The 13,657-nt window shown below is 39.5% G+C and overlaps 1 protein-coding gene across 2 annotated transcripts in view; it reads left to right on the top strand.

Moving 5' to 3' along the window:
• The window catches only part of ALG9 (ALG9 alpha-1,2-mannosyltransferase), a 96,081-nt gene that overhangs the window by 3,407 nt on the left and 79,017 nt on the right, over positions 1-13,657 (top strand). For both annotated transcript variants that reach the window (XM_082684294.1, XM_082684295.1), the window contains exons 4-5: positions 8,097-8,167; positions 12,553-12,641. In XM_082684294.1, the coding sequence (XP_082540420.1) occupies positions 8,097-8,167; positions 12,553-12,641 (160 nt within the window). The remainder of the gene's footprint in view (positions 1-8,096; positions 8,168-12,552; positions 12,642-13,657) is intronic.

The following is a 13,657-nucleotide window of genomic DNA, read 5'->3' as shown; positions in this document are numbered from 1 at the left end:
TGGCTGCATCAGCTTGCACCAACCAGTGCACCCAAGTTCCTTTTACTTCACATCCAGACCAACACTGGTTTCTTGTGATTTTGACCATTCTGACAGATGTGAGGTGATAACTCATTGTGGTTTTCATTTGTGTTTCCCTGATGACTGATGTTGAGCATCCTTTCATGTGTGTGTTGGCCCTATGTATGACCTCTTTGGGGAAATGTCTATTCATGTCTTCTGTCCATTTGTTTTTATTTTTAAAAAATAATCTTTTTATTTATTTATTTATTTATTTATTTTTATTTTTATTTATTTATTTAATTTATTTTTGTCCATTTGTTTTTTTTTTTTTTTTTTTTTTTTTTTTTTTTTTTAAAGATTTTATTTATTTATTTGACAGAGAGAAATCACAAGTAGTCAGAGAGGCAGGCAGAGAGAGAGAGGGAAGCAGGCTCCCTGCTGAGCAGAGAGCCCGATGCGGGACTCGATCCCAGGACCCTGAGATCATGACCTGAGCCGAAGGCAGCGGCTTAACCCACTGAGCCACCCAGGCGCCCCTGTCCATTTGTTTTTAAAGATTTATTTTAGAGGGGTGCCTGGGTGGCTCAGTGGGTTAAGCCTCTGCCTTCGGCTCGGGTCATGATTCCGGGGTCCTTGGATTGAGCCCGGCATCGGGCTCTCTGCTCAGCAGGGAGCCTGCTTCCCTTCCTCTCTCTCTGCTTGCCTCTCTGCCTACTTGTGATCTCTCTCTCTCTGTCAAATAAATAAATAAAAATCTTAAAAAAAATAAAAAAAATTATTTTAGAGAGCACACACAGGGGGATGGGCAGAGGGAGAGGGGGAGAGAATCCTGAAGCAGACTCACAGCTGAGCTAGGATCCCAATGCAGGGCTTGATCCTAGGACCCTGAGATCATAACCCGAGCTGAAATCAAGAGTTGGCTGCTTGACCAACTGAGCCACCCAGGTGTCCCGACCTTGCCCATTTTTTATATTGGATTTTTTTTCCTTTGTGTTGAATTGTAGACTTTTTTTTAAATATACTTTGGATATAAACTAATGGACAAAATTTTGTCTGGTAGGCACTTTGAGTGCTTTGGGTGTAACAGTGGCCAAATCCTTGACCTCATGAATTTATAGGTTAGTGGAGAAGATGAATATTGAACAAGTAATTATAAATGCAGTCGGTCTTATGGACTAAAAGTACAGTGTGCAATAAGACAGCCTATTAGGAGATCCTAATTTTAACAGAGTGCTAAAGGATAATTAGGAGTTAAAGGAGACCTAACCTGATTACCTTTTAGAAATTTGACTGTAGGGGGTCTTGGCATGGATATCTATGGGTTTATGCTGTTTGGAATTTACTAAACTTCTTGAATCTTTAGGCTTATGTCTTTTGCCAAATTTGGGAAGATTTTAGCTGTTATTTTTTTGAATACTTTGTCATCTCTGCCCTGTTTCTCTTTGAGATTCCAATGATATCAATGTTAGATGTTTAATTATGGTCCCACAGATCTCTGAGGCCCTATTTTTTAAATATTTTCTGTGTTGATTGATCAATTTCTAATCTAGTTCACGAATTATTTCCTCTGTCCCTTCCATTCTGCTCTTGGGTATATCTGTTGAGCTTTTATCTTGATTGTTATATTTTTTCAGTTTTTAAATTTCCATTTGGTTTTTCTTTATATATTCTGTTGCTTTACTGGAACTTTGTATTTCGTGTTTCCAGTGTGTTCTTAATTGCTCATTGAAGCATTTTTACAGCCGTTCCTTTAAAAGTTCGTCAGATAATTCTAACTTTTGTCTCATCTTGTTAGTATCTGCTGATTGACTATTTTCAACTATTCAGTTTGAGATTCTCCAGGTAATTTTCAGTTGAAATGTGGACATTTGTGGGATTATGAGACTCTGGATCTTATTCATGGGCCCAGCATGCTTCCTCTGCATCTTTGGGTCTTTTTGAAGCCTTCTGTTTTGTCTGGCTGCTCTTGATCCCACTCTAGCAGGAGAAAGGAGGGTGTTATCCACCTGTTACTGCCAGGTTGGGGTACAAGTTGAGGTTCCTCACTTTGCCTTCACTCCTGTGGGCAGGAGTGAGTCAAGAATTATCCAAGTGGTCTCCACTGACAGCCCTGGCTTCCTACTGGACCTTTGATGGCATGGGTGTGAGTTAAGCTCCTTTTTTTTTTTTTTCCCCTTCTTTCTGGAGTGCTTTGCTGGAGTAGAGTGATTATTGTCTGAAGGTTTTCTGTCTTGTTAGGCTACCCCTTTCTTGGCCTTTTGGCAAGATTGACCAGGCTTTGGTTGGTGTTTGTGCTCATTTGCATTTCTAGCTGCCAACTTCTTTAGTTCTAAGTCTGGAATATAGAAGGCGAAAGAAAACCTAGGGAACTTAACATTATGTTTTTCCTCTGGTCTTAAAATCCCTAGGTAGTCTGCTGCTTTCTCCCTACCTTGAATTGTCACAGGTTTACTTCACCTATAATGTCCAGAGTTGTTGGTTTTACAGAGCAGGATGAAAAGGGAAAAGTATGGCTAATCCATCTTCCATGAAGCAGAAGTCCCTGATGAGAGAACTAGAGGGTGAGTAGGAGTCATCTAGGTAAAGGAAGGATGGGGATGAGGGAAGAAAACCATGAGGCTGGAAGAGGGCCAGTATGGCCTTGTTGTATAAATAAGCTTGATGCTTGGAAGAGACCGTGAGTGGTGGAGTGGGTTTTATGATACTGAAAGGTAGGAGGAGGCCAGATTTATACAACACCTGGTAGGTTCTAGTAAGCATTTAGACTTTTATAGGCCCAAGGGCTTTCTGAAGCCATCCAGAGGTTTTAGAGGAGAGACATGATTGTGTATGCATTTTAGACTGATAAGAAAGGTAGCGTCTTAGAAAGTGATACAACTCTGTCTTTCCCTTCCCTACCTAATAGTTAATTTCTGGTTTTTAGAACTTAGCAGAGGAGAGGTGTACAGGAGAGGTCTTAGTAGAGAAATGACCATATGCAATGCTTAAGCCTTTTGTGTCCTCTTGGGTATCCACTGTCCCTTCCAGTTTGACATGTTCAGCAGAATCCTTCATCTCCTATCACTCTTCCCTTACATCAACTACATGAGCAGGAAGCAGAACAGGAATGAAGATTTCCCTTGTTCTTCCATACAGTCTCCTTCCTGGTAAGTTTTACCAATGGAAGCCAGTAGGAAGCCACTTGACGAGGAGGAATTAGAGTTATCGAGTCCCAATCCCAGCATCCTCATGCCCAGTAGAGAGGGTGGATTGTTGCTAAAAGAGCATCTGGTAATAATTGGCACCCCTAGTGATGGTTTCCAACTTCTTGCCACTCTAAACAGGAATACCTTGGTTTTATCTTCCTCTGGATCTGGTTTTCAGTTTCTCTGAATTATATATTCAGTGGGATCTGTGTGTGTGGTTTCTCTGAAGGATGTATTCCGTGGGATGTGTGTGTGTGTGTGTGTTTGTGTGTGTGTGTAGAGGGTACTTAATTTCTATTGCCATATTCCTCCCAGAGTGGCTATCCAACTTCACACTTCTGCAACAGTGTTCCATATTTCAGCCACCTCACATCTCCTGAGCACTTGATGTTCTGACTTGCTAATTTTTGCGGTTCTCATGTATGTGAAAGGTTTCTCATTTTAATTGTCCTTCCTTGGTTACTTGTGAGATGCAGCATTTTTATTTGTCATTCATTCGTTCTTTTCTATGATTTACCTATTCACATTGTTTGGCTGTTCTTCAACTGGTTTTTCTGGGCTTCTCCTCTGATTTGTAGAAGTTCTCAGTGGTAACCCCTTGTAGGTTTTAGATACTAGAAATTTTTTAAGCTGTCACTGCTCTGTTTTGTCTGTGGGCCTTTTGTTGAACAGAAATCTTTAATTTTGTTCAAGTCAAGCCAATTAGTTTTTCACTTAATGGTTGGTAGGTTTTGGGTCTTTCTAAAAGAAATCCTTCTTTACCACAGTTCACAAAGATGTTCTTAAGTATTTTCTTAGCTTTCTGGGTACATTGGTGGCTCAGTCAGTTGGGTGTCTGCCTTTGGCTCAGGTCATGATCCTGGAGTTCTGGGATCAAGTCCTGCATTGAGCTCCCTGCTTGGCTGAAAGGCTGCTTCTCCCTCTACCCTTTACCCTGCTTGTGCTCTCTCTCTCAAATTGTAGAAAAGAAATATTTTATTTTTTTAAGATTTTATTCATTTATTTGACAGATCACAAGTAAGCAGAGAGGCAGGCAGAGAGAGAGGAGAAAGCAGGCTTCCTGCTGAGCAGAGAGCCCAATGTGGGTCTCAATTCCACAACCTTGGGATCATGACTTGAGCCGAAGGCAGAGGCTTTAACCCACTGAGCCACCCAGGCACCCCCCAAAAAATAAATATTTTTAAAAAGTATTTTCTTTTTCTTTTTTTTTTTTTTTTTAAGATTTATTTATTTGACAGAGATCACAAGCAGGCAGAGAGGCAGGCAGAGAGAGGAGGAAGCAGTCTCCCTGCTGAGCAGAGAGCCCGATGTGGGGCTCGATCCCAGGACTCCTAGATCATGACCTGAGCCGAAGGCAGTGGCTTAACCCACTGAGCCACCCAGGCGCCCCTAAAAAGTATTTTCTTAGCTTTATAATTTTACCTGTCACATATAAGGCTTTAATACCTTCAAATACTTTTTTTTTTTTTTAAGATTTTATTTATTTGACAGAGATCACAAGTAGGCAGAGAGACAGGCAGAGAGAGAGAGAGAAAGAGAGAGAGGAGGAAGCAGGCTCCCTGCTGAGCAGAGAGCCTGATGCGGGACTCGATCCCAGGACCCTGAGATCATGACCTGAGCCGAAGGCAGCAGCTTAACCCACTGAGCCACCCAGGCGCCCACCTTCAAATATTCTTAAAAAGAATTTTATTGTTAAGTAATCTCCATTTTTAAGATTTTGTTTATTTATGACAGATAGTGAGAGAGGGAACACAAGCACAGGGGAGCTGGAGAGGGAGAAGCAGGTTTCCCGCTGATCAGGGAGCCTGATATGGGGCTCGATCCCAGGACACTGGGATTATGACCTGAGCTATAAAGACAGATGCTCAATGACTGAGCCACCCAGGCACCCCTTGAATATTATTTTTTATAAATTGTAGAAAGATGCAGCTTTATTTTTTATGATATAGTGAACTGGATTTTTCAGTACCATCTCTAAATAATCCATCCTTTCTCTTCTGATTTGTAATACCTTATCTATCAGACACCTTATTCCCACATGTATGGGTCTGTTTATGTCCTCCTTATTCTAGGTCATTGGTCAAAATGTTAGTACCATATTTTTATTATTATGGCTTTGTAGTGTGTGTTAATAATCTGGTTGATAAATTTTCTACTTTGTCCATTTTAAAAGTTGTATTTTAGGGGCGCCTGGGTGGCCCAGTGGAGTAAGCCTCTGCCTTTGGCTCAGGTCATGATCTCAGGGTCCTGGGATCGAGCCCCGCATCGGGCTCTCTGCTCAGCAAGAAGCCTGCTCCCCCTCCCTCTCTGCCTACTTGTGATCTTTCTCTCTCTGTGTCAAATAAATAAAATCTTTAAAATAAAATAAAATAAAAGTTGTATTTTAAAAATCATTTCACATTTGCCCCTCCCCCAAATTCTTTTTTTTTCTTTATTGGAATCCAATTTAATTATATTAATATGAAAATCAGTATTTTTATAGGTTTGTTACTCCATCCTTAAGATGATGTATTTATCTAATTAGTCAGGTTTTCTGTATCCTTTAATAAAATTTGTAAATGTACCCATTTCAGTCTTAACAAGTTTTGGGAAGCTTAATGCCTACATTCTTCATACTTTTTTATTGCTGTTATGAAAGGAATCTTGTTTTGCTGGTTTTTTTGGTGGTCATTGCTGATAGGAATACAATTTTTTGTTTTTTAATCTTAATCTAAATCTCGCTAAATTTCCTCATTAGTGTCACTGGTGTATCAGGTGTATGTCTTGGATTCTCTTCCATCTGTGTAGGTATAGTTTAGTTTCTTCCATTCCTTATCCCTCCTTTTTTCTTTTGTCCCTTTGCACTGACCAATATTTCTAGTTATGTGTTGCATATTAATTGTTTTGGGGCATTGTTGTCCGGTCCAAAGACAATTCTTACATTAATGTTAATTTTTAGCATAATTAATGTTAATGTTTAATTTTTTTAAAAATATTTTATTTATTTATTTGACAGTGAGAGATCACAAGTAGGCAGAGAGGCGGGCAGAGAGAGAGGAAGGGAAGCAGGCTACCGGCTGAGCAGAAAGCCCGATGTGGGGCTTGATCCCAGGACCCTGAGATCATGACCTGAACCGAAGGCAGCAGCTTAACCCACTGAGCCACCCAGGCGCCCCTAATGTTTAATTTTTTAAAAGATTTTATTTTCAATGGGGTGTGTAGGTGGCTCAGTCATTAAGCGTCTGCCTTCGGCTGGGGTCCTGGGATCAAGCTGGGTGTCAGGCTTCCTGCTTAGCGGGAGGCCTGCTTCTCCCTCTCCTACTCCCCCTGCTTGTGTTCCATCTCTCGCTGTGTGTCTGTCAAATAAATAATCTTTTTATGTTTTTTAAAAAGATTTTATTTATTTGACAGAACGCAAGTAGGCAGAGAGGCAGGCAGAGAGAGAGGGGAAGCAGGCTCCCCGCTGAGCAGAGATCCCAATGCGGGGCTTGATCCTAGAACCCTGAGACTATGACCTGAGCCGAAGGTAGAGGCTTAACCCACTGAGCCACCCAGGTGCCCCCAAATAAATAAAATCTTAAAGTTAAAGATTTTATTTTTTTTAAAGGTTTTATTTATTAATTTGACAGAGAGAAATCACAAGTAGACGGAGAGGCAGCCAGAGAGAGAGAGAGATAGGGAAGCAGGCTTCCTGCTGAGCAGAGAGCCTGACGGGGGACTCAATCCAGGATGCTGAGATCATGACCTGAGCTGAAGGCAGCGGCCTAACCCACTGAGCCACCCAGGCGCCCTAAAGATTTTATTTTTAAGTAATCTCTACACCCTCCCTATGTGGGGCTTGAACTTAAACCCCAAGGCCAAGAGACACAGGCTCTTCTGACTGAAGCAGCCAGGTGCCCCTAATTTTTAACTTTCCAAATGTTTTATACTTAATTAGATGAGGGGTCCTTACATGTGTAGGTACTTTGTATTAAAATTATCTGAAATTCTAGCAGCATCTAGAATAGTGCTCAGTGTATATTAGGCTTTCAGTGTGTTTTTATTGAAGTAATGAATGAATCTGGCATTTAATTTTGATTTATTGTGCTCTTTTTGGAATCTTTTGTTTATAGTGTTGAAAATGTGAAGTATCCCTAAGTTACATGCAGTAATCTTAATCATGATATATATATAAGTACTGCTTACATTCTAAAGTATTCAATGCTCTTAAATATACCAGTGCACTATAGTGTGAAAACTATTAATAAAACTCCTGTTACTGTTTTTTAAGTTGATGTTCTTAATTATGAAATTAATCACATTACATGTGTTTGGAAGACAGGAGGGAAAGTATACACCTAAGTCCTGGTAGCCTGATAGAGCCACCTTAACCATTTCACTACATTTCTTTTCAGTCATCTCCTATGCTTCTGATTTCCAAAGCTATAATTCTGATGTGTAAAATAATATAATGTGTATTTTTACCTAGTATTGAGTAATTATCTGTCATTATCAATATATTATGGTTGTTTAGGTAATGTTTATTGATTGTATGAGTTTTATATGAATTTTTCCACTGTTGCTGTAATTGTGAATTTCAAGATCTGTAATAGTCCATGAAATACATATGCATAATTGATTGGACCATTTCCCCATCATTGGATGTTGTGTAGTTTTTTTTTTAAGCAGTTTTTTCCTAATGTAATACTGCCACACTTACCATTTTCATGAGTAGAACTAACCTTCCCTGCTTAGTCCGAGTTACTTCTGCGAGCTGGTCTTGTAGAAATAGGTGTACTCGGTCTAGGGGTAGGAATACATGTATGGTTCTTGATACATGCTGCTTTTCAAAAGGATTATGCCAATTCAGTGTTATGAATGACAAATGGAAGTGTTTCATCTTTAAGAGTTTTCTGTGACTTCTGTTTTCTTGTCCTGGGTTTCTTTCAGATTCTTGTCTTCTACTTTTTACGATGTCTCCTGGCTTTTGTGAGCTGTATCTGTGAACTTTACTTTTACAAGTGAGTATAAAACTTTGCTTCTAAAAGTGCTAAAAGTGCTATGATGGAAGCCCATTATAACATTTTTTTTCTGATCATAAGCAGTGTTTGAAATAGAAGACACTTCCTCCTAGCTCCTAATACTGTATTTGAGGTAGGACTTAAGGGGTGCCTTGGTGGCTTAGTTGTTAAAAGTCTGCCTTTGGCTCGGGACCTGGTCCTGGGGTCCTGGGATTGAGCCCCATATTGGGCTCCCTGGTCAGCAGGAAGCCTGCTTCTCCTTCTCCAACTCCCCCTGCTTATGTGCCCTATCTGGCTGTGTCTCTCTGTCAAATAAATAAAAAAAAAATCTTTAAAAATCTTAAAAAAAAAAAAAAGTAGGACTTAAAATTTTTTTCTTGCTTTATTGACATATAATTGAAATAATACTGTGTGAATTTAAGATGTACAGCATGATTATTTGATAAATGCATATGTCATGATGTACCACAGTAAGGTTAGTTAACACATCCATCACTTCCCACTTTCTATGTGGAGAGAACATTTTAAGATTTTCTCTATTAGCAACTTTCAAGTACATTAATATTGTTAACTATAGTCACCAGAACTTACTCATCTTCTAAGTGGAAGTTTGTATGCTTTGGCCACCATCTCCTAATCTTCTGTCTCCTCCCTTCCCTCTGCTTCCCCAGCCCCTGGGAAGCACCATTCTATTCTGTTTCAGCAAGGTTGGCTTTTTTTAGATTCCACATGTGAGATGATACAGGATTGATCTTTCACTGTCTGACATTTCACTTAGCATAATGCCCTCAAGGTCCATCCACGTGTGTTGCAAGTGGTAGGATTTCCTTTTGAAATTTATGACTGAATAATATTCTGCTGTACATGTATACCACATTTTACCTACTCATTCATAGGTGGACATTTAGGTTGTTTCTGTGTCTTGGCTATTACGAATAGTACAGCAGTAAGCATGGGCCTACAGCTATCCCTTTGAGATAGTGATTTCATGTCCTTAGGATGTGTATCCTGAAGTAGGATTGCTGGATTATATGGTGATTATATTTTTAATTTGTTGAGGAAAGAAGTGGGACTTGGTGTTTTGAAACACTGTTGGAGGGGAAAACTTTTAATGATCACTTTTCCTTCCTGAGGTGTGTTAAGTTCTGTATCTTCATGTAAAGTTAATATATGGGTAACTGGTGTTTCATGTGGTAGGATTTAGTAGAGCCTAAATTTTGGTTGCAAGATACAGAATCATGATTTACCTCTTCTCCTTGAGCTTAGGTGAGAGGAAATTATTCCCGTTGTGGGACTGACTGCTCTTACTTGCAACCAGCACATTGTCTTTCACCAAGTACCTATCGGTTGATTGAATATTAGTGGAAGTATTAAGCATTTAAGTGTCGCAGTAATAAAAGCCACTTTTTAAACATGCAACCTAATGTGTTAATAATGCTTTAAAAGGTATTTATACATAATGATTATTAAAAATATCCCCACTAGAAGACAGTTAAAAATGTCAGACACAGAAATTCTTTGGCCGTGACTCTGGGTGGCACAGAGAAGGAAGCAAGCTAGTGCTGTCTTTAAGGATTGTAACCATGTATTGGTCTTGACATTGGTTAAGGGCTGAATGAACATCACCTTACATGATCCCCCCAAATCCCAAGTTGAGAATTTATTTAAATTGTTCTGGGTTGGCAGTGCCCATAGGTATCTTGCAAAAGCAAAAGGGGAAGCTTCTCCAGAGAAATGGATCTTTAACCCAGGTGTCAAAGAATTACTACAAATAAAGTTCTAGTGAACAAGAAATCACAATAAAAATCTCAATCACAAAGTACAGAAGTGAACAAGTTGTTGTACTTGAGAACCAACAGCAATAATAACAAAGCTGACCTGGAAGACTTCATTAGGAATTACTAAAATAAGAACATAAACATATTTGATATTTCTAAATAAAAAAGAAGGAATTTGAAAACATGAATAAAAAACAAGAACCTAAATAATCCATAGAGTGAAAAGGAAGTTAGAGAATGGAAGGAAATATTTACAAACCATAACCTGGAAAGAGGTTCAATTCCAAAATATATAAGAACTCCTACAGCTCAATACCAAAAAACCCCATTAATCTGATTTAAAATGGACTAAGAACTTCAATAGACACTTCTTTAAAGATGCTATTCACTTAGCCAGCGGGTATTTGAAAAGATACATGGTGTCACTGTATTTCAGGGAAATGCAAATCAAAACTGCAGTGAGCTATAACTGTATACTTGTTAGAATGGCTATTGTAAAGCCCCCCCCCCCCCCCCGCCAAACCACAAATCGGTGTTGGCAAGGATGTAGGATTGGAACCTTTGCGCCCTGTTGGTGGGAATGCAAAATGGTATAGCCACTGTACAAAATTGTATGGAGGTTCCTCAAAAAACTAAAAATAGAACTACTGTATGATCCAGCAATCAACTTCTAGGTATTTATCTAAAAGAATTAAAACAGGATCTTGAAGAGGTATCTGCACTTCCATGTTCCTTGTAACATTTTTCATGATAACGAAGATTATTGTGACCAATACCAACAACTTTAGTGTCCATTGACCTATAAATGGGGGAAAATGGGGTGTATGCCTGGAAGGGAATATTCAGTCTTGAAAAAGAAGGAAATCCTGCAGTGTGTGACAACATACACGAACCTTGAGGATGTTGTGCTAAGTGAGCTACCTAGTTACAGATGGACAACCACCACTGATTCCACCTATGGGACTCTAAAATAGACTCGTGGAAGCAAAGCACAGGTTGGTGATTGTTGGGCTGGGTAGAGGGGGAAATGGGAAGCTGCTAATCAGTGGGTATAAAATTTCAGTTGTTAAATGAATAAGTCTAGAGAGCTATCATACGACATTGTGCAGATAACAGTACTATATCGTATTTTTAAAAACCTGTTAAGGTAGACCCCCCGATTACCTGTATTGTCCACAATACAAAAAAGAAGATAAAAGAAAAATAAGGAATGAGACTATGAAGATAAGCCAGCAGATCTGAGAAAGAACCACACAGAACTTCTAGGAATGAAAGCAGAATTGATGTTTAACACGCAGTGGTTAATTTGAATGGTTAGACACTAACAAACTAGAAAATTGATCTGAAGAGCTCAGTAGGGATGAAGTACAGAGTGACAGAAAGGAAATAGAAGGGAAATATAAAGATGTTAAACCCGTATTGACAGATTCCGTCAGATTCTAGGAGATGATAGAGTGGGGAGAGACAGTATTTAGGGAAGTAATACCTAAGAATTTCCACAATTGATGAAAAAAAAGATGCTAATTCATAGATTCAGGGAGCCCAGCATATCCTGAGCTGGATAAATAAGGAATTAATGAACCACGTAGAACACCAAAGGCAAAGAAGATCTTAAAAGTTGACAGAACTAATAGAATAGCTACAAAGGGATGTTAGATTGACGGGAGCCTTCTCAAAAGCCAGGAGATTAAAGAAAACTCAGAGAAAATGATTGTCATCCTAAAATTGTGTACTCAGTTAAGCCATTTTTTAAGACCAGGAGCTTAGTAAGGCTTTTCAGACAAAAAAAAAAAAGAGAGAGAAACCAAACAAAAAGGGAATTTGCCATTAACAGATCCTCCCTAAACAAACTTACGAATGATATACTTAGGAGCAAGCAAAATTCAGAAAGCAGCTTTGAGATGCGCTGAGGAACCTGAGCTAGCTGACAGTTAACCCAGGAATATGTCTGCACAAATGTGGACTGAATGAAGCGGTAATCATTCCTAAGAATGTTAACGGGGTTAAAAACCTCCCAGAATGAAGTAGAGAAGACTCTCATCCCTTGGGTTTGAGAAACATGGACTTAGACAACTTCTTATTAACCCTTCGTGTGTCTCCTCGCCTTTTTGTCTTGTGACTACTATTTATTGAGCAATTCTGTTCCAGACAGTCTTCTGAACACTTTCCCATGCATTGTCCTCACAGAAGTGTGACCAGTAGGCATTCTCATTATCCTCACTTGGCGGGTGAGGATTCTGACACAGGGATTTTGTCACCCGACCAGGGTACTGCTGCCAGTAAGTGGCGGAACCCAAATTTGAGCCTGTGCCCATCTGACTCTGAGGCCTGTTACTTTTTCACTGCATCGTGCTATTTTCCTGTTGATAGTGTACATGATCTTAGCATGGAAAAGATAACATATCCTCTTAGAGTTTTTCTTCTGCTTGAAGAGTAAGCATGTTTGGGTTTGTTTTACACACAGAATTGCTAACAAACCTGTCCAAGCAGTTTTGTGTCTGCCTTTAGATCTTGAGCGTTCTCTGCGATGGGGGCATGTTTTTTCCTTTGATTTGAAATGTCTGTCCTTAAGATTGACTATGCTGATGGTCTTTGCCTTTCTTCTAGGGCTGTGTGCAAGAAGTTTGGGCTGCATGTAAGTCGAATGATGCTGGCCTTCTTGGTTCTTAGCACTGGCATGTTTTGCTCCTCATCAGGTAAGTAAAAGGGCAGGTGAGGGCATAACAGGTACTCTGAACTTTCACAGTTACATGAAAGGAAGAACTTGTGTCAGCATAGATTATGTTTAGATAGAATATCAGTAATTTGCAGAGCACTGTTTCTTGCATGATCTTCATCAGTCCTTACAGCAATTTTGTGTTAGGGGTAAGACCAATACTTTCTCATTTTTGCAGATGAGGACATGGAAATTGAGAAAAGTGAAATGACTTACTGGGAGTCAGAGAACTCCTAAGTAGTAGAGCTTTCTATTATATTATTGTATTAAAAAATTTTTTTAAAAAAGATTTTATTTATTTATTTGACAGACAGAGATCACAAGTAGGCAGAGAGGCAGGCGGAGAGAGAGAGGAGGAAGCAGGTTCCCTCCTGAGCAGAGAGCCCGATGCGGGGCTCGATCCCAAGACCCTGAGATCATGACCTGAGTTGAAGGCAGAGGCTTAACCCACTGAGCCACCCAGGCGCCCTTTTTTTTTTTAAACCAGACTGAAAGACATCAGCACCTTCTGCCTTTTCTTGCTGTTAGAGGAAGAAAAAACAATTTTGTTATTTTGTTCTTTTTTATGTCTAAAAACCCTGTTCTTTGTGGTTCTACTTTCTGCCCATTATTTGCGATGTGTTCTATAAAGGTATGCATCCTCTGGGCCTTTTTTTCTCTTTTTTAAATGGTATCCTTAAAGAGAATGAGGATACAACCTTAGAGTTGTGGCTTGTGAGCCGTGCTGCTGTTGCACATTTCTGTTCTCTGAGCCATGGTGGCCTGCTGCCAAAAGGTAGCCTGTTTCCACTTCTCTGGAAAAATTAAGCTACTAGATATAATTATCTCAGTTTTAATTTCTGTTTGTGTGTACCAGAATCTAGTATACCCACAAAATATACACAAGAATCGTATCCAGCACAAAAGTGTACATTTAACTTCATTGACAGTATCAAAATCTATGTGGTTGTGCAGAGACCTTATGAGAGTCACGTCCTCCGGGAGAACGTGCTCTCC

This window comes from Mustela nivalis, assembly GCF_964662115.1.
Source record: "Mustela nivalis genome assembly, chromosome: 9".
Lineage (NCBI taxonomy): Eukaryota > Metazoa > Chordata > Mammalia > Carnivora > Mustelidae > Mustela > Mustela nivalis.
Note: the sequence above shows the minus strand (reverse complement) of the source record. Positions and strands in the feature narration are given on the sequence as shown.